At 39.9% G+C, this 24,048-nt stretch overlaps 2 protein-coding genes across 2 annotated transcripts in view; both read right to left on the bottom strand.

Moving 5' to 3' along the window:
* Positions 1-24,048, bottom strand: part of LOC118110947 (tumor necrosis factor receptor superfamily member 14-like) — a 48,358-nt gene that overhangs the window by 23,714 nt on the left and 596 nt on the right. The gene's annotated exons all lie outside the window — the stretch shown is intronic.
* Positions 927-23,792, bottom strand: LOC124851139 (tumor necrosis factor receptor superfamily member 14-like). Its single transcript, XM_047340187.1, has 10 exons — positions 23,647-23,792; positions 23,037-23,130; positions 21,784-21,909; positions 21,005-21,160; positions 19,527-19,614; positions 19,340-19,420; positions 19,112-19,143; positions 18,936-18,993; positions 1,935-2,056; positions 927-940 (listed from the first exon to the last, which is right to left on the bottom strand). Exons 1-10 carry the CDS (start codon positions 23,686-23,688, stop codon positions 927-929), a joined length of 813 nt encoding a protein of 270 aa, XP_047196143.1. The 5' UTR covers positions 23,689-23,792.

Genomic DNA, 24,048 nt, shown 5'->3' with positions numbered 1-24,048 from the left:
AGTCTGTTATGCTCTTCACAGTCTTTCGTTGCATCCAATCTAGTAACTTCCTCTAATTTGGCACACACACAGACGCACACATAACTCTTCACCTCATTATCTCTACAGGTCGTAAACATTCCAATAGGTGGGGAAGGGTGTTATCTCTTTGGGCGACCATCTTGAAAGCACGCTGACTCACACAGACACACACACATGTATACACACATACCTATCTTTGTTTAGCAATTAGACCGTTAGTAATTTGTGTTTTTATACTTTATTATATTCATAATAAATGTTTTTCTTTCACAAATGTTTTTTCATTAATGTTGCATCAGTGAATTTCGCCAACCTCTACACTGTCAAGAACCCCATATCTTTCAACTTAGCTAACTATCTATATGGTAATTTTGGTTATAGTTATTAATTTAATTGTTAATCAGAGTTCCAAATTTGTAGTTAGAACCTTAATCTATGAGACTTAATCAATAAATTGGCTATCTTTTCACTTCCTTTGAAGGGTGATGCCCCGAGGTAACTTTAATCAATTAAAGTTATTATTTAATATTAATAATAAAATATTCATATTTAATATTTTATTTTGATAACCAAATTTATTGAATGCCGAAAGGCACACCATTTTATGGTATCACGTTTGATGCATTATGGCACAACAGTGGCTGGAAAGCAATAGCTTGCCCTGTGGAGGTTGGCTGCACCATTAGGTTGCACAAAGATCTGGAGATCCATCGACAAGCCCTTTATTGCAAAATGTGCTTTATCTCACACTTCTTTAAAAGTGTGAGATAAAGCACATTTTCCATGATTTGTCAAAAAATTATTCATGGCTCTTGATGAAAAACAATGTGTTTGTGCATTTTGTTTCAGACCAAAATACAAATCCAGATCTAGTTTATTTAGATGTGGTTTCATCAAGGCTTTTTTCAGCTGTTGTACGCTGACAAAAAATGTTTCAACACTTTCTTAAACATTAACAAAATTGGGCCTTTGACAGAGGTAGGTGCTCTACAAGCCTCTATGAAATACAACCCTGTTCAAGCTAAGCTAAGCTAAACAAGACTTTTGATGATGTAACTTTGGGATTTAGGGGATTCTTTAAACTGTTGGTGTTATCTGATGTTATATGGGCCACATAAGTCCTTTCTTTATGCTAGGTGATACTCCCTTATCCAGGATCCAGGTCACATCATGGATCATGATCATGGATCCTGGTGGCAGCTGACCGTGGTTTATGATTACAACTAGATTGTTTAGGGTTAACCCTAACCCTAGATTGACAATATACCTACTCAATATACCAGTATTGGCAATACCTATACCTTTGCAATTGTCATTACTGCTCCCTTCATCTCTGTCAAACTTTATCTTAGACACTGTCTCTTCTCATGAATATTGTTAATTTGTTGATGTGATCTGTTACTTGCAGCATCTATTTCACTTCTGCCCGTTTTGGGAGAGGGATCCATCACATGTATCTCTGAGGTTTCTACAGTTTATTTTCCAGTTAAAAGTTGCTGTTTTTGGGGTAATTTTCCTCACTCCTGTTGTAATTTTCCTCACTCCACTTATGAGACTTATTTTGATTTGTGAATATGAGCAATACAAATACAATTTGATTGTTTGATTGACTTATGTATATCTGACGGAAATGAGAAAATACATTTTGCAACAAAAAAAACAAACAAACAGAAACACTTCCTATGTGACTGCTCTTGCTGCCATGTATCTGAGCACAACATCATTGTTGGTCTTGGAAGCAACAAGTATAGTGGACAGTTGGAAATGAGCATTTCAATTCACACCAGTGGCTTCAGAAAGACCACCATGCTGTATTTTTTAGTCAGAGTTCAGCAGTGGTAGGAAAACACACAGAAGATACCCTGAGGACGAGACAGAATGATGTACAGTGTGTGAATATGAGGCATACCCACCTTCATCATCGATCCACTTGAGTGTGATGGGCTGCTGCTTGGCAACACTGCATATCGTTCTCACCTCCTCACACAACTCCACAAAGGTTACAGTGGGAGCCAGGTCTGTGATCAACATATCCCTGAAAGCAAACACACACAGAAAATGTCAAGATTGAGTCATTTTGTTTAAGTTTAGCAAAGATAGAGAAATTCCCCTCTTCAAGGAGTCAACAACAATGTGAAAATATCATTCACTATTAGTGGTGGAACAATGGACAACAAAAAATATTCCCACACTGCAGACTTGAATGTGCCTGGGCCGCTGCAGGCCCATTAAACTAGCGTCTTGTCCACACTAATGTGGATATTTTGCAAAACAAAATTTTCCCCTGGGGCTGCTCGTCCTTATGCAAATAGAGTTTTAAGTCACTAACGTAGAAATGTTTACAAACGCCTTCCAAAGTGAGGATTTTCAAAAATGTGATACAGCATTTGGGGAACGATGACCACAGCTTACTTCACAAATGCCCACTGTTACTTTGTGTAACGAGCATGCACCAGAAAGAACAAGATTTTTTATTAATGGAGGACAATATCCATTCAAAAAATACCCACAATACAGTAGACAAGGCCAAAGTTTTACTACAGATGTGATCCTCCATCCTGCTGGCAGATCGTGATAATTATGGCAGATCCTGTATCGTGTTAAAATCTGATAGTGGTGGTGGACCACGATCGAGGTGGCAGCTGATGGTGGATCATGATAGCGGCAGTGGATCATGATTGTGGACTATGTTGGCATCCGATCGTGATGGTGGATCCTGATCGTGGTGGCTGCTGACCATGGACTATGATTACAACAAGACTGCTTGATATACAATATTCCTACTCAGATACTCTACCATTACTGACAATAATCCATCAATTCATTGACCTTCCATTATGCTACAAAATGTTTATTCTAATCAATGCTGTAAATACCCTTATCTTTCTGATGTTCTCCACTACACGTTGCATCTATTGCACTTCTGTCCGTCCTGGGAGAGGGATCCCTCACATGTGGCTCTCTCTGAGGTTTCTACTTTCTTTTTACCCTGTTAAAAGGGTTTTTTTTAGTAGTTTTTCCTTACTCTTCTGAGGGTTAAGGGCAGAGGATGTCACACCTTGTTAAAACCCTATGAGAAAAATTGGGATTTGTGAATATGGGCTATACAAATAAAATGTGATTGACTGATTGATCACTCAAACATGATTGGACAAAAATAGTTGGAAGACAATTAAATAGGTGTGACCTTTAATACTTTATATTTACACACTATACATCAAGCCTTGACTTTTTTCTTATTTACATGTTGATTGTGAAATGTAAAATAATTTTGGCATTGTATGATTTTGGCGTTCTTTGTGATTGTGGACATTTCAATGGTGTTTTCTGTCTCTGTTCCATTACACCTCACCTAACTCACAATAATTGAATGCAAAGTAAATTTCCTCTACAGTCTCACACTGGCATCTCAACAAGCAAAGGTAAGAGATCTGATCATAGATTTTACATTAATGGAGAACCCATTCCAACAGTGTCTGAGAAACCTATAAAAAGTCTTGGACGATGCTTTGATGCAAGCCTCAAAGACTGCAAGCAGGTCCAGCAACTGAAGCAGGATGTCAACAGTGGCCTTAAGAACATCTACCAGTCCGTGCTTCCTGGCAGGCTAAAGCTCTGGTGCCTAAAGTTTGGCCTGTTACCCTGACTGATGTGGCCACTTACAGTAGTTGACGTTCCTATCACAAAAGTTGAGAACATGGAGGAAATGATCAACTCCTATGTGAGAAAGTGGTTAGGAGTCCCAAGAAGTCTGAGCAACATCGGCCTGTATGGACACGGCATTCTCGAGCTGCCTATCTCAAGTCTAGTAGAGGGGTTTAAATGCACCAAAACAAGGCTGGAGACGACCCTCTCAGAGTCAAATCTATACAAATCTATACGGGCTGTTGGACCATCATTGACAACAGGACGGAAATGGACACCCAAAGATGCAACTCAACAAGCAAAAGCAGCAATCGAGCACGCTGACATTGTGGGCCACGTTCAACTGGGAAGAGGATGTTTGGGCCTAGGTCAGAGTAGAACAAAGCAACTCCTTCAGAGCGGTGAAAATTGGTAGTCCTGGAAATCCGGTGTCAGGAAGAAGCAGCAGGATTTGCGAAGGCTGTCACTCAAGCCAGACAGGGGCAGTGGATGAGCGTAGAGAAAAGAAAGATTAGCTGGAAGGACCTGTGGGAAATGGAAGCAAGCAGGATTAGCTTCCTGATTAGGGCAACCTATGACCTCCTTCCCTCACCCAAACACGGGTTTCCTTGCAACATCCACCATCAGGTTGCTCAAAGATCTGGGGATCCATGGACAAGCCCTTCGCCAGACCATAAAAGAAACATCACACACTGCAGAACGCTGCAGCCAATGGCTCTGGATCAGGAGGAAAGATCCCAACTGGGCCCCAATATGCTAGGGACATGCACCCAGGTCTGATCAACCTGTGGTGGCCTGCCTTAAAAGAGGATGTCTTGTGATTAAAAGGCCTAAACACCTGATGACGCTAAGGTACACAACTGAAGATATGTCCCTAACATCCGCTGGTGGTCACTAACATCCGCTAACATCATCTGGCAATAGGCATTAATTGCTGCAGTCGAACGTACAAGGAATATTCTCCATCTTGTCCTATGTTCTAAAATGCTACAGAGTTTAGTTTAAAAAGGCTAAAGAGGTAATGATGTCTGATCTACTGAGCAGCCACATGGCTTTCATAGTACTGCCATAATACCCAGCAGCCAGTCAGATTTACCTTTATCCTCAGCGTACCCTCAAGTTCGGCCTGTATCATTGATCAGAAGGTCAAAACACGCTAAGGTGCACAACTGAAGTTATGTCCCTAACATCCGCTGGTGGCCCCTAACACCTGCTAACATCTAATGTTTTTTTTGTGGTAATTGGTGCAGAAGACCTTCAGACGTACAAGGGATATTCTACATCTTATCCTATATATTAAATCATATAAACTCTTGTTGCTTTTTACATAAGTGAGATATAAAAAATATGTTGCAGTTGTAATATTTCCATCTTCCTGCAGAAATTTAACTCCAAAATTGAATTAGTTGAGATCTCAAATTTCCTTCAAAATGAAGACAAACACAATCAAGTAACACTGTATCGATTTACGGTGACAGTCAGCAGCAACTGTGTCTTATTCTGAAAATATCTGACAGTTAGATGCTTACTATCGCTATTTGATCACCAGCCATAATGAGGTCACTCTACTCTGCCTTATACAGCTTGTTGGAGCTAAGTTCAGGTGAACGTGCTGATGGCTGATGAATTAAAGGAAGAAACTAAACTTGCACCTGTGAAACAGTGAATTTTCAGCTTGTAAAACAGCAAAACTTTAGTCTCAGTGGAATAAATCCGGAGAACAAATTATTCGATTTTGAATCTTTTAATAATTGTTTTAAATATGGGAGGGAACCGGAGAACCTGGAGAAAAGCCACAACAAGACTTAAGTCTGAGTGAAATAAATACTGAGAGCAAATAATTCCATTTTATACATTTTTATAAATGTGGGGATAACAGGAGCACCTGGAGAAAACATATTTAAATTTGAAAGTGAAGCTATCGGAATAACATCATCCACCTTTTATCTCCGGAAGAAGGAAGAGAAGCCTGCTCTGAAAGAGGAGAAGACGCCAGGCTTTTTGCACAGGCGTCTTTTCAAAGAGGAGCCAATTGATATCTCAAGTTCTGGATCTCTTAAAAGAAAGGAAACCAATAGCATCTCTGGACAAGGCCACTTCTTACACAACTCCTTGAAAATGACCTCGTCAAGGATTGTGTTGGGGTTGAAAGTTGAGTCAATGTCTTTGACCTCGGCCCATATTCTCTCCAGCAGATGATGATTTGTGTCTGTTATGTCGACATCAGTCCGGGTCACCTTTGCCTTATTATAGCTTCGTGTGATGAGCTGGTCCAAGAGAACACTGACATACATTTTACATCTGTCTGCTGCCAGCATCTTTGCAATCTTCTCCCTGGAGTTGCTGTCTGATGATGCTGAGTTCTCCTTTTCTTTGCTGACCTCTGATGATGTTGTCTGCTTCGATGTTTTCTCCTCAATGCTGCTGACCACTGATGATGTTGTCTGCTTCGATGTTTTCTCCTCAATGCTGTTGAACTCTGATGATGTTGACTGCTTCGATCTTTTATTCCCATTGCTGCTGACCACTGATGATGATGACTGCTTCGATGTTTTCTCCTCAATGCTGTTGAACTCTAATGATGTTGACTGCTTAGATCTTTTCTTCCCTCCGCTGCTGACCTCTGATGATGACGTCTGCTTCGTTCCTTTCTCCTCAATTCCGTTGAACACTGCTGGTGTTGACCGCTTCGATCTTTTATTCCCACTGCTGCTGACCTCTGATGATGACGTCTGCTTCGATCCTTTCTCCTCAATTGTGTTGAACACTGCTGGTGTTGACTTCTTCGGTCTTTCATTCCCTCCGCTGCTGACCTCTGATGATGTTGACTGCTTCGATGTTTTCTCCTCAATGCTGCTGACCTCTGATGATGATGACTGCTTGTTTGTTTCCAGTGAGTCGATGGCCATAAAAGCCTCTGACACCCTTTTTGTGTGGCAGTTAACTTGGTTGTTCAGCCACCAGCTTATCAAGGACAGAAAACAAAACACCCTGGTCTGAATGTCTGCATATATGCCCCTGTGTGCATCAGGAACAGCCACCTTTTTCACTGGACCTGAACTAATGTCTGAATTCCTTCCAGGTGCGATGTGCGCATAGATGAGGTCTGAAAGCTGTTCTGTGAATACAAGAACCTTTTCAGATGGAGGCTTTTTCAGTGTTGGGAATGCAGAACTTTCATTTCCACCTCCCGGCTTCTCCTTCTCCAGAAGCACAGCGTCAATATTAGCCATCAATGACTGTATCGTCAGCCTCCTATTGACTTTGGTCTCCTCCTTGAATTTTTTCGCAACCCCTGTCAGTATTTGAAGCGTCCCTGCTGTGGCAAAAGTCTTTATGAAAAGACTATTGATCGTCCTCATTCCTTCACTGATTGAGAGGTTTGGCTGTAGAGATTCCTTTCCATTTTTGCTTTCCTTATTGATTGACTCAATAATTTCATCTAAAGCCATATCAATCTCTGGAGAAAACGATGAATGGAGAAAGAGGCTGTCATTGAACTCATTAAAGAAGTCTGTGATGTCAGTCAAACTATTGTTGATTGTTTCCTGGACAAGCATCTTCCCACTGTCCATACTGCTTGTTGTTGAACCTCCCTCTGAGGAACTACCTGACTTGTAGCTGACTGCTTGAAGAGTGGGAGCTTGAAGAGGTCCTACACATCCGAATGGGATCATCTGAAGCGTCCTGTTCCTCTGAGGAAATGGCCCGACTTCGCCTGCGCGATTGACACTCAAGCAAGAGTTTGATTTTTGCATCTGCCTTTAACGTCTCGCAGGCATAACAGATCATCTTCTGGACTTTAGCGGGGTTAATGAGGCAGGTTGGTATAGGCTTCTCAGAGCTCACACAGGTGGAGCTTGCAGACAAGGTGGAGTTGACAGTCTTCGTCACCTCCTCTACAACCAAGTCTGTGAGCTTATCCAAACTCTTAGACTTTGTTGTGCCTGGTGAAAGACTGTCGTTGAGAGTGTCGCCCAGAATGGACCGAACTTCTTCCTCAGACAATGGTGCATCGTCGGGACATCGCTTTGCAATGGCATTTGAAACGGTCGTCATTAACTTCAGCAGAAGATCTGCCAACATAAATGTTGTAGCTTCATCCGGTTTGCATGACTTCAACAGCTCCCACTGCTCTGCACTGATCTTCGTAAAAAAGGACTCGAAGTACGGGCGGACAGTCTCTACCTCTATATCCATTTGTTTCACTCTCCCAGTGATCTCCATTGCGACTGTTGTTTGTTTCAATGTGTGTTACGAATTGTTATTTTCGCAGTTCAAGATGTGTTTTCCAAATTCTCATGAAAAATCTCTTATCTTCTTTGTTCTACCAATTCGCTGGTTAGTGCAGACTGATTCTTCACTTCTTATTTTTCTGAGATAAAGAGCATCTTTAAAGAATAGAAAGGGAATTGAAGCAAAGGAGTTTAAAGGAATTGAAGCAAAGGGGGTTAAAGGAATTGAAGCAAAGGAGGTTTAAGAAATTCAAACAAAGGGGATTAAAGGACTATGATGTGACTAATAGATCAAAGGAAACCATAAACTGTTTTGCCTGCTGCCGTCTGGCTGACGGTACCGCAGCATCCAGGCCCGCACCACCAGGCTCAGAGACAGTTTCATCCCCCAGGCCATAAGACTTTTAAACTCCTCCAATCTGCAATAACTCCACTAAACCAGCACCTTAGCATATTTGCACTATTGCACATAATTGCACTATTGTTTTTTTTCCTTTAGGTGTATATATATATTTAGATATATATATTTTATTTTCTATTTTAAATTTTTGATATTCTATTTTATATTATTTTATTCAATATTTTTTTGCTTGTAATATTCGGAGCATTGCTATAAGAGAGCCTGTGACCCGAGCATTTCATTGCCAGCGACTGCTTAATGTAATTGTTGTGCATTTGACAATAAACTCTTGAATCTTGAATCCACTTGGATCGACCTTGTATTGCAGTACCTCTAGGAACGGTGCACCAACTCAGTAGATGGCGGTAATCAGTCCAAAATACTCTGTTTAATCTATGACAATACCATGACACAAAGAAGTTTTTTTACAGTTATCTTCTGGGATCACATGATCAAAGTCCCTTTCCCAACATATTTTAAGGCCCTCCAACTTTGGAAATGTATATAAATATAATCATAGAATTTTGATGCTCCCTTATTTTTGTGCTCCATCTTAGGTGAGAGATCTTCAATTCCAGTTGTACCTTGAAAATGTGTTTATTTGAAATACAGCAATGCCTAATTTAATAACCAATGCCTAGGTACACTGAGTGGAACTAATGCAGTCCCATACAAAATGCCATATATTATATAAATATTGTACATTTCATGAAGGTAGGACATGTTTTAGGGCTGTTGGTGTTGGATTGTATTAGTTTTAGCTTGGTGTACCTAATAAACTGCTTCACTTAGTTCCTTATGCAATACGTTACCCTTCATGTCCATTGTATAATACTTTGTGCATTGTCAGGGATTTGTTCTGCAGTTGAAAAACAAATGACTTAAGATAAATTGTGAATAAAATTCACATATTTTTCCTTTGGAGAAGTGATGAATGTCACTGTCTGATCTGTGTCAGCACCAAAGTTGAGATCTGCGATTTTGTTTTATGGTTTGTATTAAGCATATATTTAACAAAGCACTTTGTCAACTCCAAATACAAATGACTTCTGAGTCCTGTTTTCTATTGCTTTTTTCAAAATGTCAATTTTTACTATGTATGACTGATCTGTGGAGAAAGGCATTTTCTTCTTCATCATTCCTGTTTATGCTGAGTGAATATTACAGAAGTGACACTAAATCTGATTCTGATTGTGTTGCAAGTTGATTTAGCGCAGCATCGCACAAGCCAAGAAGTTAAAACCTGAACAATACGAGCTCTTCACAGAAATATCAGTAGTGGCATATGTACCAACCAGTAACTAACTACAAGCTGAAGAGCAGGTTCACACTGAACACATGGGGAACATTATGCTGCCTGTACATTCTACACACTAAACCTTTAAGGTTTCTACATTCTATTGGCCAGGTATTCAGTATCCTAAGCATCCACATTTAGATTTAAAGATGGAAAAATAATTACATTACCAGAGTTTAAATTGATAAAAAATAAGAGTCGGGTTCACAACTGCTGAGACAACCTATTTGAGAAAATAGGTTTAAGAATAGAGAGGATGACTGTGGTTTTTCCGAGCATGGGAAGTCTGAGTTTAAATCAGTTATAGCAACTCAAAACTAAACTGCAATGTGCCGGATTGGGGAGCCTGTGAATGTTGTTTAACTGAAGTGAATATCAGGGACTGAACTAATCTCCAAGTCTCAGTGTCTCCGACTACACCCTGATCTGGACTCAGCTCCACCAAGAGAACAACCACAGCCAGCAGTGGTGCAGCCTGATGACCAGTCGGACACTCAGCTGCTACCGCTGCAGAGGGCGCAGGCAGCAGCTCCAGCCGTCCCTAACCTCTATCCAGACTTCGACCTTGTTGCAGCGGAGGATGTGGACAGGCTTCCAGCATACACCACTCCATATGTGGCAGCCCATATTCCACGGCAAAATGGAAAAGACAATTCATGGCCTAAATGCAACCTCGCAAGCACCGAGGGCGCTTTTATGGTTTGTATTAAGCATATATTTAACAAAGCACTTTGTCAACTCCAAATACAAATGACTTCTGAGTCCTGTTTTCTATTGCTTTTTTCAAAATGTCAATTTTTACTATGTATGACTGATCTGTGGAGAAAGGCATTTTCTTCTTCATCATTCCTGTTTATGCTGAGTGAATATTACAGAAGTGACACTAAATCTGATTCTGATTGTGTTGCAAGTTGATTTAGCGCAGCATCGCACAAGCCAAGAAGTTAAAACCTGAACAATACGAGCTCTTCACAGAAATATCAGTAGTGGCATATGTACCAACCAGTAACTAACTACAAGCTGAAGAGCAGGTTCACACTGAACACATGGGGAACATTATGCTGCCTGTACATTCTACACACTAAACCTTTAAGGTTTCTACATTCTATTGGCCAGGTATTCAGTATCCTAAGCATCCACATTTAGACTTAAAGATGGAAAAATAATTACATTACCAGAGTTTAAATTGATAAAAAATAAGAGTCGGGTTCACAACTGCTGAGACAACCTATTTGAGAAAATAGGTTTTAGAATAGAGAGGATGACTGTCTGGAGACCCATTTGATACAGTTTGACATGGCTGCGAGCAGTGGGTGAGGAGGAATACCTCCAAGTGTAAGACGTTCCAAAAACAAGACATTTCCTGTTGCCACCAGGGGGCGCTGTGATTTTAAGTCATGATTTCTGTGTAGATGTCATCAGGCCGGGACTCTTGTCTTACATGTCTAGTTTGGACTCGATTGGACCATGTATGTCCAAGATACAGAACCTCGTGTTTTGATGGCGTGTAATCAAACTTTGACGCCATGCCACGGTCACACCCTGTGACGAAAAATCGATATTTGAGGTAGTTTTCATCTCCATCTTGTTGTGATGACACCCATCTCCATATCAAGTTGATGTGATGAAAGCCCTGGGACAAGTACATCAAAGTAAAAATGTGGAAAATGGCCAATATGGCCACTAAAGTCCAAATGGCGGGCTTCCTGTTGCTTTTTTCCCATTGCACCTCTGACCTTTTTTGTTTGTCTGGTCATGATACACCTGGATACTCCCTGCAAACTTTGGTAACAATTTGAGCATGTCTAGGCCCTGAAAAAGCCCCAAAAGGGAAATACAAATCCTTCGAAATACAATAGGGCCTCCCACCGGAGGTGCTCGGGCCCTAATAAACAAAATGACATCAAAAGTCAAACGAAACCTTCTTTTAGGTTTTACTGGTGGGATGTTTTATAAATACATTATCTATTCTTTAAAAAAACATATATTCTCTCAATTATAATTGACTTCTAAGATAATCAAATAGTATTCGATAACACTTGCTTATTCAGTTATTTTGCAGGGTATCTCAAAGCAAACTGTACTTTAAACTTGCCAAGGTTTACGAGTAGCTGCCTTCTTTCTTGCTCATATTTTGGACAGTGTACTATAAAATGAACTGTTTCCTCTTGCCCACAATAATGACATTTTTCTGTATCATGTCTTCCTGCAGTGTTTAGTCCTGTGTGTCCAAATGTGAGTCTCTTGATATTATTGTTTCTTCGACCTGTTTCTTCCTGCCCATCTCATTTCTCCCACTTTCCTTTGAATTTGGTAAAACTATCGTCCTTTCCTGTTTTGCTCCCATTGCGTCTGCCACCTTTCCTTCAACCTCTGTTTAATGATGCTCTTAGTCTCTGCTTTACTGAAGCTGACTGACACATCAGTGCAGCTATTCTCCACAGCCTCCTTTGCAAGTTTATCTGCCATTTTATTTCCCTTAACACCAATATGTGCCGGCTCCATAAAATACTATGGAGTTTAAATTCCATCATTTGAATTTAGTATAAGTATTTGTTGTATTTTAATCAAAATGTCCAGTCTGCTGTCTGAATGATTGTTGTGTATCCTGGATAATGCTGAACTTGAATCTGAACAAATAATTGCTCTTAATGGTCGTGTGTCCTCTATCCACTGTAGTGTTAACATTATTGCAATAATTTCTCCTGTATACCGAGCCCCTCACTGATCTTTTTCCCTATTTTAATATGAAATTCTGGAATTATAATTGCTACTCCCACCTTATTGAACAGATTCTTTGATGCATCTGTATAAACCTGGATATAACTGCTGTTACTGTCAATATGTGCCTGTTTTGTATCCAAATTGAAAATAGCCTCTCCATCATTGTTTTTATTTTTTTATAATGTGAAATCTACATTAGCATCAGGTAGTATCCAAGGTGCTATTGCTGCTAATGGTACTGTTGGACTGAAGTCTAATTCTGCTATGTTAAGTTCTGTTGCTCTTTGTGCTACTGTCCATCCAAAGCTTTTTTTATCTTTCTCCTTTTTCCCAACAAGGTTTTAAAGTTTCCTGTGTTGGATGTTCTTTACTGGGTCCCTGTACATTTTCCTTTAGTCCCTCTCATATCTAGATGCATTTCTCCCATCTCTACCTGTAATGCTGCTGGTCGGGTTGGTTTATAAGCACCTGTACATAATCTCATTGCTTGGTATTGAATTCTATCAAATTTTTGAGAGATGTGCTTGCTGCTGATCCATATACCATACAACCACGATCTAATGATGATCTAATTCAGTGGTTCTCAAATGGGAATGCGTGTACCCCTGGGGTGCGTGAAGGTACTCCAGAGGGTACGTGAGATTTCTTTTAATATATTTAAAATTAGCATCCATTCAAAAATCCTTTAAAACATAGTTATTTAACAAATATTCAATAAAGTATAAGTGTTTACTTTGGCACAGCGCTGTGTATTATCTTTTTTTCAACCAAAAATACTTTGCGCTGGTTAGGGGGTACTTGGCTGAAAAAATATTTCACAGGGGGTACATCACTGAAAAAAGGTTGAGAACCACTGATCTAATTAATCCACTGTATATGGCCTTCAAAGCTGTTTTACCCGCCCCCGTACACTAAGCAGCTCATTATATTTAGAACATTGTAAAGAACATTGTTTTTGTCTTCCAAACTATTTTCTTCCAAGCTTCTCTTACTATTTGGACTCCACAACAAACTTCCCTCACCTCACCTGTTCTCTCCCTTTACTCGTCCTCCTCTCGCATCAATATACATATACATGGGCTCCTCCTGGTCGGACTTCAACCTTCTCTTTGTAAAAAATATGCCTTGGCAGACTAACTTCACACATATAAATCCTCTCCTCCTGGTTTTTTTAACCACTCAATAGAAAAAAAACACATTTGCATTTAACCACACTGCATCTTGTTTGCTGTATATCTAACCGAGGCCACCTGGTACATACAGCCACGTCTTCTAATGCACATGTAAGGCAGGAGGTGTATCCATATTAAAATGTTCATAACCCAGTCAATTTTCAACCAATTTTCAAGCCGTATGGTTTGTTACAAATGTCAGATGTGTAATGATCTTACAGAATGCTAGGTAATGATTAAAAATGTTACCTTTCAGACAAAAATATTTCTATAATATTGGATTTTTTCCCCCTAAATAATAGGTTCTACGTTCATACTTTTTTCTGACTACATATTAAATGGCTACCATGGTGATATTTCCAGTATACACTGTGTGCACAATTATTAGGCAAGTTGTATTTTTGAGGATTCATTTTATTTTTGAACAACTACAGTGCTCTCGGTCAATCCAAAATGTTAATAAACCTCAAATCTCAATATTTAAGAAAGTAAAAGTGAGGTTTGGGCTTTCTTAGGAGAATATCTATGTGTGCACAATTATTGGGCAACTATTAGTGTGCAGAATTATTATGCAACTAAATGAAAAACGAAAATTTTCCCATCTCACTTGTTTGTTTTCATCTGTTAAAGTGAGAATAATAAACAAACAACTCAAAATTTACAAATAAACATTTCTGACATTTCAAAAAAAATCAGTGACCAATATAGCCACCCTTCTTTTCAATAACAGTAATAAGCCTTCCATTCATGGATTCTGTCAGTTTCTTGATCTGTTGACGATCAACTTTTTCTGCAGCAGCAACCACAGCCTCCCAGACACTGTTCAGAGAGGTGTACTGTTTTCCTTCACCGTAAATCTCCCGTTTAGGAAGGGCCCACAAGTTCTCAATAGGGTTTAGGTCAGGGAGGGAAGGGGCCATGTCATTATTCTTTCATCTTTAAGGCCTTTACTGGCTAGCCACGCAGTGGAGTACTTTGATGCATGCGATGGAGCATTGTCCTGCATAACAATCATGGTCTTCTTGAAAGATGCAGACTTTTTCCTGGACCACTGCTTGAAGAAAGTGTCTTCTAAAAACTGGCAGTAGGTTTGGGAATTGATTTTGAGTCCATCTTCAACCTGAAAAAGGTCCAACATAGACTGTAAAACAAGTGAAGAGTAAGAGTAGCAATTTACACTGAGAACCAGAACTAAACAGCAGTGAATCAGAATGTCTCTTAAGAATATGGAGGTTTATGAGTACAAACGTTTTGTAATTTTTAATCGATCCAGTAATTGCTTCAAAAACAGCGTAAATGCGATGTCTGCTCCGAGGCAGAAGTGCTCATTGCCACAGGCAGCAGCGCTGCTGCTCGCTTTGTGACGTGTTTGACGTCAAACGAGTCACAAAGCGAGGACTCTGCAGAGGAGAGCCCAGGCAGATAAACAGTGGGCTGATGTCTGAGTTTTTGGTCTTTATGTTTCTAGTTTATTATAGAAAGACCTTAAAATAGGGTTTATCATCCAAAAACCTTCACCAATGATTTAAACATAGAGAAATATTGTCGTTATGTATGCGTTATTATGCTATGATTTTACTGGTCTGGCCCACTTGAGATCAAAGTGGGCAGTATGTGGCCCCTTAACTAAAATGAGTTTGACACCCCTGCTCTAGATAGTCAAGTTTGATCGTCGCTCTTCCAGAGCCGATCCGAGGACCTCCTAAACCATCCAATGGGTAGTAGCGATGTGTGTACAAAGGGCAGGGACTTAATCAACGCGAGCACATTCCCCATCCATTTATTCCCTTTAGAATTACCCAGGTGCTCATGCAGGAGCTCGGTTCAGTTCAGTCTTTATTATTCCGTCTGAAATTTGGCCTGCAGCAAAACTAGACTGTGTCCAGTGATTTTTTCTTCTCTGTACTAGCACTGTCCAGGTTGTTAACAAAAGAGAAACTATCCTATTTTGTGTGCCTATAACTTGTTTCCTTTTGCTGAGTTATCATAAGGGGCATTGTGTATCATTCCTGCTACTGATTAGAAAGTGAAAGGTCCATGTTTAGTGATATTTACAGAATTTTTGTGGTTATTCTGTGGTCTATTAGTGTTCTTAGGCAGACACAAGAGGCACTTGTTTATTCTGTTGTGTTGGTTCTTTGTTGACCCTAGAAGTTCAGATGCACTAGTCCATTACTATTTGAACCTCAGCATCTGTAAGAGCAGCTGTAAGAGCTCAGGTGTAAGTCATCCATTACTGGCTGATGGCTAAAGGTTAATATTTACAGATTTACTTCTATTTGAAACATACATTTAATTAGAGGCTACTTAATACTCCTAATAATGTGCTCTTTAGATTCTGTTGGGATGTGACAGAAGAATCAATAAAGGCTGAGGGTATAAAGGCTGCCTATCCGGAATCAGAACCTGCTTCAGAACCGGCTAAAAAGATTAAGTTCATCATATACAGTCCTTACATCAATCCTCACCAACACTGAGGGTTATCAGGTCAGTGGGTCAGAGAGCCTTCACACATACTTCAACTCATCAGGCTAATTGACAGTAAATGATTGTACTGATGTCACTTCCCTACATCTGATATTATACAGCTAAATATTCTCAGTCTTGTGGATCTGACAGTTCATTTATTAAAACAAACAATGAAAACAATGTGGGCTGTGGAGAAAGATTAACATCACCTGTGAAAAACATTAGTTTGTAATCAAATTCTGCAGCTTCTAATACGACTGACATTTTGCTCACTTTGTTAGATCAGTGCTAAGAATCTTCCTTCTCTCTTCTCTGTCTGTGGGTTCACTCCCTCCTCAGAGGTTTTATTTTTCACACGTGGTTGTATAATCCTCATCTGCTGTAAGAAAGTCAGATATTTTCTGCCATGACGTCTCCTTCGCCTTGTTGAGTGGGACATGTTTCCTTTCTTGATGAATAAGAGTTTGAATTCTTCATCAAGCTTAATGATTATCTGTTGCTCTGCTGGAGAAAAACACACCTCACAGGTTTTTGCGTCTTTTAGGGACATTTTATCCTCTTTTCTACAATGAATTATTCTGGGCTGCATGCACATGGCCAACACATGGCTTATCAAAACCTGGCTAGAGTTAGCCTTGCTTAGACCTTAAGAGAAGAGCATATGCACGTCAAGATAAACATGATAACTCCTCCTCTGCAGACTGGACAGTTTACACTACTCAATGTCACAAATACTGTAAATCTCAAATATTTATTTGACATCATGTAAGCACTTGTACTTTTGTATTTCCACTTTGTTACTTCATACTTCTACTCTGATATATAGAATTATTGTATTTTATTCTCCATTACATGTATTTGACAGATTTTAAACAACAGATAATATAACAAGCTGTTAAAACACATTGTTAAAAACCAAACCAGTGGTTTTGAAAATGTTTCGCTTCTGAAAAATAAATGTAGTTATTTCAAATGTCTTAGTTGTTAAAAGCTTTTCTCAAATGCTTTAATGATTCAAAGAGAAAGAAGCTCTCACAATATATCTAACATCGCTGCATATACAACTGTTAATAATGTATTTTACTGTAGCTTCACCTGCTGCTTACACGGCTGCTTCAGTATTAATGATCTGTGATAGAGCTTAATAAAAAAATATAATAATCGGTGAAACAAGTTCTTTACTTTAAAACTTTAACTATAGTTAAGTCGCCTATATCTGAAGGTGTCAGGTGAACTAACATTTAAATATTTCATCCCAGAAGCTGCTGCAAAATGGTAGAAAAACATTTTGAGATTAAAAGAGCCCCTGAAAACATTTATCATGTGACCAGTTATGCACACTGGGCCAGTATAAACAGGAAGCAGAATGTAGTTGGTTGCTTAGTAACAGATAATACTACGAACCAGACTCTGGTACTACATCAGATCTTCTTCTGTGTGCATGCATACTGTTTTTATCCATTTGCACTGAATGTCCCCAGTTTTACACTGTACTGTTTAAAAAGAGACATCTATGTTTCAAACACATAACTTTTTACAGGTGAAACACAGAATCTTTACTCAAACACACATTTATAAAGATAAAAATACGACACTAGCTATTTCTTATGTATTTTCATAATAATAGTCCAAAGATTGCTTCCACTTAACTGAGCGTGAAGATATGTACAGCTTCATAAACACGGAAACAACCCTCTAATAACAAAGCCTCCTGGCAGGGTTGCATACAGACCACTGCTAGCAGCCTGAAGCTGTGTGCTTTTGATTTATACGTGAAATAATGCAGAGCATCCAAGCTTTTCAATTTCAATTGGATGAATGGCAAATGTCATTGATTCACCTGCATTAGCAAAGATGTTATTAGGATATTATAGGTTTGTCAGTTTAGTAACTGCAAACAATAGCATTGGTTTATTTAAGATCTCAACAATGTTATTACAATGACATCCCCGGCAAAACTTTTTGTCGGATTAGTTTACATCAACAACTACTAATGAAGTGTTGGGTTTTTGAAACGCGGTCCCAATTTGAAGGGGAAGATTTCAACCACTAACCCTTGTGACTACGTTTCAAGGGGCAAGATAACCCTCAAAAACAAGGGGTAGGGGTAGGGAGACGCTCCAAGTTTCATATTCCCAGCTGACTGTAGTTTTGGTGCAGTGACATCTGTGAGACGATGAGCTGTGTGCCCTTTGTAACAAAGCAGTGGTTTTATTTCTGTACCCTACAAAGACAATGTGCTAGAACCCAGTGGGATTATACCTGGATTCTAGAGCACATTCACTCTGCAGTGAACAAACAGTTTACTGGTTCTCTGCAGGTTTATCTCTTTTGCTGAGGAGGGAAATATGTGGAATTAAAATGGAAACCTCTTGTACATGTGAACAGACTTCACAGAGAGAAGTCTTAAGCCACTTTCAGACATGCACTAAACTCCAGATAATCTCCTGACAGTCTCCAGAGAGGCTGTATGTGAGAATGCAAAAGTCAGAGTGAGAGCCTCAGGACTTTCTCCGGAGTTTCTCTCTAAAACTCTAACTAATGTGTCAATACAGCAGGATTCACCGCGAGCGAGTGGGTATGTTGATGAAGCTTCAAACATGTTACAGTTGCAAAAAAAAAAAAAAAAGACAACAAATCTCTCTGCATAAAAAAGCGGTGCCTTACACGAAGACACTGAAGACGACACCAAGAGAGCTTTTGGTGATAAGAGCCGACCCCGGTGTCGATGGGATGTAACAAAATCATTTGATCTCCGCAGCAGAATTGATATATTACATCCTGCCTCTGACTGTTGCACCACCCCTCACCTGAACGCGTCCTAGCAGAGAATCTCCTGCTGCGTAAAAGACAAACACCAGCGAGAGTCTGGACCCAATTCTGTAGACATCCTCCTTAGGTCATGTCTGAAAGCGGCTCGAGACAGTCCTCAACTAATGAATATTTAAATGTAGAACACGCTGCTGTCTCACCTTCTGCTTTTCAGCCCATCATCGTCACAGATTCTCCTCCAGTTGTGTTTTCCTTTTCCTGAAATATTAAATAAAATAATAAAATTACCTTCATCAACCAAGTATTGTCATCAAGCAGAGAACATATATACACAGAGTCAGAACATACACTGTGAAAAAGAGAGTAACAAACATACCGTTGTGGAAGAGGATGCATTTGTTATTTTTCCTGTAACAGAAACAAAACAAATGAAAAATCTCTTAATCAACGACATCATGACTTGATGGAGGTCTTATCATCCATGAGAACATTTTCTTCCACCACACACACATCGTACCTGAACGATATCTTTTCCATAAAAACAAGGCGACTAATGCAATCAAAACACCAACAAAAACACTGAAATGATGATTGCAACGGATGCCTTTTTAAACTGGAATTTCCACATTCAGCGTCAGTTGAAGCTGTTCCTGGTTGCATCAGCTGAAGGTTTAGTGATTCACATCTGGAACGACAGGGGACATTCTCACAGGACCATGTAGAGGCACCACAGATTCACTGCAAGTGTAAGAAACCAGGCACGTCCATGTCTGGTGAGACTCTTTACTTACTGTGTGTGTGGTTGACAAGACGTACGCGTCCCGTCAGAAAATGTTCCAACGCTGCAGTCAGAGCATTGAGAGTCTGTGAGGGCTGTTCCTGTACAAACACAAAATATACACAGTTACTAGTGTACACATCATATTAGGATTATATAGCAAAGTGGTATTTGACATCAGACCTGTCTGATTTCCAAAGGTAAACAAATATTTGATCATTGAGGTTTTTGAACAGCAAACATTTCTTTGTTCAAATTCTCTCCTTTTTATGTGAGGTGTGATGAAATGTAGAGCAGCATGCCACTAAACTTACAAACAGGATTCTATAAACTAAGGAACATTGACAGAATTCTGTTCTTCTATGTTACATTTCAAAGATACAGAAACTATTTTACATTCTTTTATCTCATCACACCTGGATCACTGCACTGTCTTTTAGGACTATATTCATTATTTGTTTTTATATATGTTTTGTTTTTGCTTTGTAACATTGGTTTGAGTAATGTGTAAAGATAAGACAAGGTCAGATAAGATGTACCTTTAATAATCCTCCATTTCCCAGTCAACGCAGAAGCACAGGGAAAGCAGTGCATGGGCAAAATGTAGTAAGAATAAAAATATGAATAATACAAATTTGAAATAACACCGTATATATTATGCTGTTTTTCAAAATTGTCCAATTATTGTTAATTTTGTAAGACTGCCACTGAGCTCTCTCTCTTTTTTGAAAGAAAGTTATTTTTATTATTACTATTATTATCACAGTTGCACAGGAAGATGGGATTTTGACTTGTTTTCTCCAACTCAAACAAATCATCTTGATAGATGGAAGATTTGTCTGTCCATCTACTTTTGTCCACTGTCCACAGCCAAAATCTTTATGGCTGTGATGAACTTTCCTAAATGGACACAGACATGTATCTAACCCATCATCTTTATATGGGTAAAATACATGCACAGACCCATATGTGGACGTCTGTATGCAGCCCAAATTGTGCGTCCGCGTTGACTGTACACATTGACTGTGCATGCTCCAGGAACAATATATCTGCCTACTGGAGTGAAATGTGGGTTCAGGTACGTATGCACTGAACGCCAGAACAACGCAGAGCCTCATTTTATGAATGGAACTGTGGGCACGTATGTGTGACCAGAACAAGTACTCAACTCTCAGCCAACAAGGAATGCAGAAAGTTTGGTCGACCGTTCCATATTGAAGTCTAGACATGTCTTATGCTGATCGTAATGGTGCTTTTATACCGAACGTCGAGATTACATTCGAAGTCAATGCAAAGACGCGTCTAGACACGAAATCCACATCTCTCGCCCTGGGCGTCGCATTTAACACCATGCCAAAACCTTGAGTTGAAATATTTGAAATCCGTTTGACAATGCATTGACTGGATGGCTCAGATAACCTGCTCTGTGTTCTTCAAAGCTTTTTACAGTTTTGAAAACTTAAATCTTAAAGTCAGCATTAGAAAACGCACCTCTGTGTTTGATGTACTGCCCTGGTTGACATTGTTTGTGTTTCTGTGCTGCTGCACAGTGGTTCTGTATGGGGTCTATACAGTAGAATCCTTCCAGAGGTTCACAAAGTGAATCCGTTGTTGCTGTGCATGAAGTGTAGATCTTCAGACCAGAATCTGTCGACACATAGAGGATACATATGAAGGAGGGCACATATGAAGATACAAAACTCCTGAACTATGTATTCTATGAGAAAGCAACTATGCCTTTTTTGTCTGGCAAAATATCATTAAAACTAATCTTTAGTTCTTATGACATCTTTAGGAAATAAAATGAAATAAATTGTCCAATCTATAAGTCTACGAGGGTGAAGGATAAAACTGCCGTAAACACAACACAGTGGACTGATCTCCTGGTGGCAGGAACAAGGAGATATGAAGTGAACAACTGACTTTTGTAAGAAGTCTCACTTCTGCCATTACTGCAAGTCCCACTGATAGAAACTACAGAGCACAGCAGAGTCTCATAACTTGACGGTAAAAAAGAAGAACTAAAAATATGAACTCATCATGTGAAATGTCTTGTGACTTAGTTATGCAAGAAAAGTCCCTTGTGACTCCTCATTCACTATCCCAGTTTCATATGCAGGAAACTATTCTAAACAGACTAACACAGTGAAAATGTAAAAAACATCATCAGAACAGCTCAGCTCCATCTCAGCTCACACACTGTAAGACTTGCAGTAACATGCCTCCTTAATGATTTTAAACCTACAGTAAACGTCAACACAGAAATCTACCTGGACCACAGGTCGTGCAGGGTAAACACTGTTTAAGTCCAGTAGGAAGATTCATGAAGGTGTCATTCACACAGGGCAAACAGGAAGTGCTCCTGAACTCCGTGCAGTGTGTTTTAACACGATTTCCTGTTGAAAAGAAAACTATTTAATTTCATGAAATGTTTCTGTTGAACAAAGACAAATCATCTTGAGGGTAAAGTGCAGGTTATAACGTAACATTGTAACATGCGCTGCACTTTCATTTTTACTACTTACAACAGAAGAAGCTAAAACATTAAAAAAACCATTTAAAGGGGACATAGCATGCCCATTTTACCACAAGTTGATATGGTTCCTTGGGGTCTTAATGAAATGTCTGTAACATACTTTGGTCAAAATACCACAAGGATCATATCAAACAGCACCCTTTTTACCCTGTCTAAAATAGCCCTCCACAGAGTGACCTGTTTTGAGTGCCTGTTCCTTTAAATGCTAATGAGCCAGCTCCCTCCCCTCTCCCCATGATTTTAAACGATATAAATTACATATTTTATATGATATAAATTATCAAATATGCATCCCAATTTGTATTCCCTTCTGTTGTCCTGGAGTTTTAATTTTCCCAATCACATAATTAATGTCCCCTCTGCCCATCCACTACAAGCACACAAGCAGACAGACAGAGAGAGAAAGAGAGGGGGGGGCTATGAAGACCATCATTTACCCCGAACCCCGACATTCAACGGGTACAACAACAAGCGGAGAAAGCAGAATCGCGGCTGACCTTATATATACAGTCTATGGGGCTGACCAGCGGAGAAATGCTCGTCCCTTGTGAACAGCCAGGCGGCTGCGTGCTGGAGAACGGCGCTGCGCTGCCTTGCAGCGGTGCTTCCGCGTCGTGTACCGGCGTAACTACTGTAACCCGGCGTAACTACTGTACCCGGCGTAACTACTGTAACCCGGCGTATATACTGTACCCGGCGTAACTACTGTAACCCGGCGTAACTACGGTGAGGTGGGGTGGGCCAAGACCATGTAGGGAGACTTCCAGTGCCTTGTTACGACACAAAACCCAGGAAGCGCAATCGAGTCGCTCAAGCATGACGTTTCTGACTTAGAGGAACTATAACAAAACGCGCAAGTGTTTTTTCCCCAGAGTTTTTGGGTTGGTAGACATGCCAGATACCCACATTAACCTGTAGAAGCACTAACAAAGTGGAATTTGCATGCTATGTCCCCTTTAATGCTATTCTTCTCATTCAGGATCTTACCAGATGGACAAAGAGGACAGCATTCATTCCCTATCTGATACTCGGTTGGATGACAAGTCAGCGTATTCACACAGAAGACTTTGACCAAAAATATCTGTGAAGGATAGGGCAAAGGTTTTCATCTTAGTTAAACTTGGTTGACATGTTGACACGGTCAATAACTGAGAGAGGAGAGGAGAGGAGAGGAGAGGAGAGGAGACGAGTGGACACTAAAACGACCAAATATTTATTCTTTCATCAATCAATTATGCAGTTGGAAAAATGAATAAAACAAAAAGAAAAACAAATATCTCTGGGTGAAAAACTGCTGTCACCGACAGATATGTCAAAAGCGTTTGTTGTGATAAGAGCAAACAGCGGTGCGGATGTGCTGTAAACAAAATCATGTGATCTACGCAGAGGGATTAATACGTTGTGGTTGTGAACTTGTCTGAGCGGAGAATCTCCTGCTGCGTTGTGCATGTGTGAAAGGAAAACTGCAGAGAAATTCAGGTCCCCAATTCTCCGGAGATCCTCCACAGGACATGTCTACAAAACGGCTGTTAAGTGACAGAGAGAGGAAAGAGGAGCAGAACTGTAGGTGACGAGGAGCAGTGTGACGCAACTTTACCAACAAAGATGCAGCCTCCAAATGTTTACTTCTCAAATTCATGTTGAACGGCAGGTTGGCAGTTTTCTTGAGCTGAAGTCACCATCACTGAGATCTGGCTGGAGATGATTTTTAAATCCACGTAAATCTGGATATACAGTATTACAGTAAAGTTATTGAATATTTTTGTAATATCTTTTTCGATGTTGCACTTTGTAGACGGTCCCTGCGCACTCGTCTCACAGCAGGCTGTACATAGACACCAATGTCCTGTGTCCGTCACGGAGGACGACTCATATTGATGATAAATGGCCTGTAGCCCGTTGTCCACCTTACTACGGTGGGAATTATGCGGCGATGGTTCTTTAACAACGTTTCGCTTATGACTTATTGATCCGGGAAGTCCGAATCTGTGAATATCTT

Source organism: Hippoglossus stenolepis, chromosome 6, assembly GCF_022539355.2.
Source record: "Hippoglossus stenolepis isolate QCI-W04-F060 chromosome 6, HSTE1.2, whole genome shotgun sequence".
NCBI classification, from domain to species: Eukaryota; Metazoa; Chordata; class Actinopteri; order Pleuronectiformes; family Pleuronectidae; genus Hippoglossus; species Hippoglossus stenolepis.
Note: the sequence above shows the minus strand (reverse complement) of the source record. Positions and strands in the feature narration are given on the sequence as shown.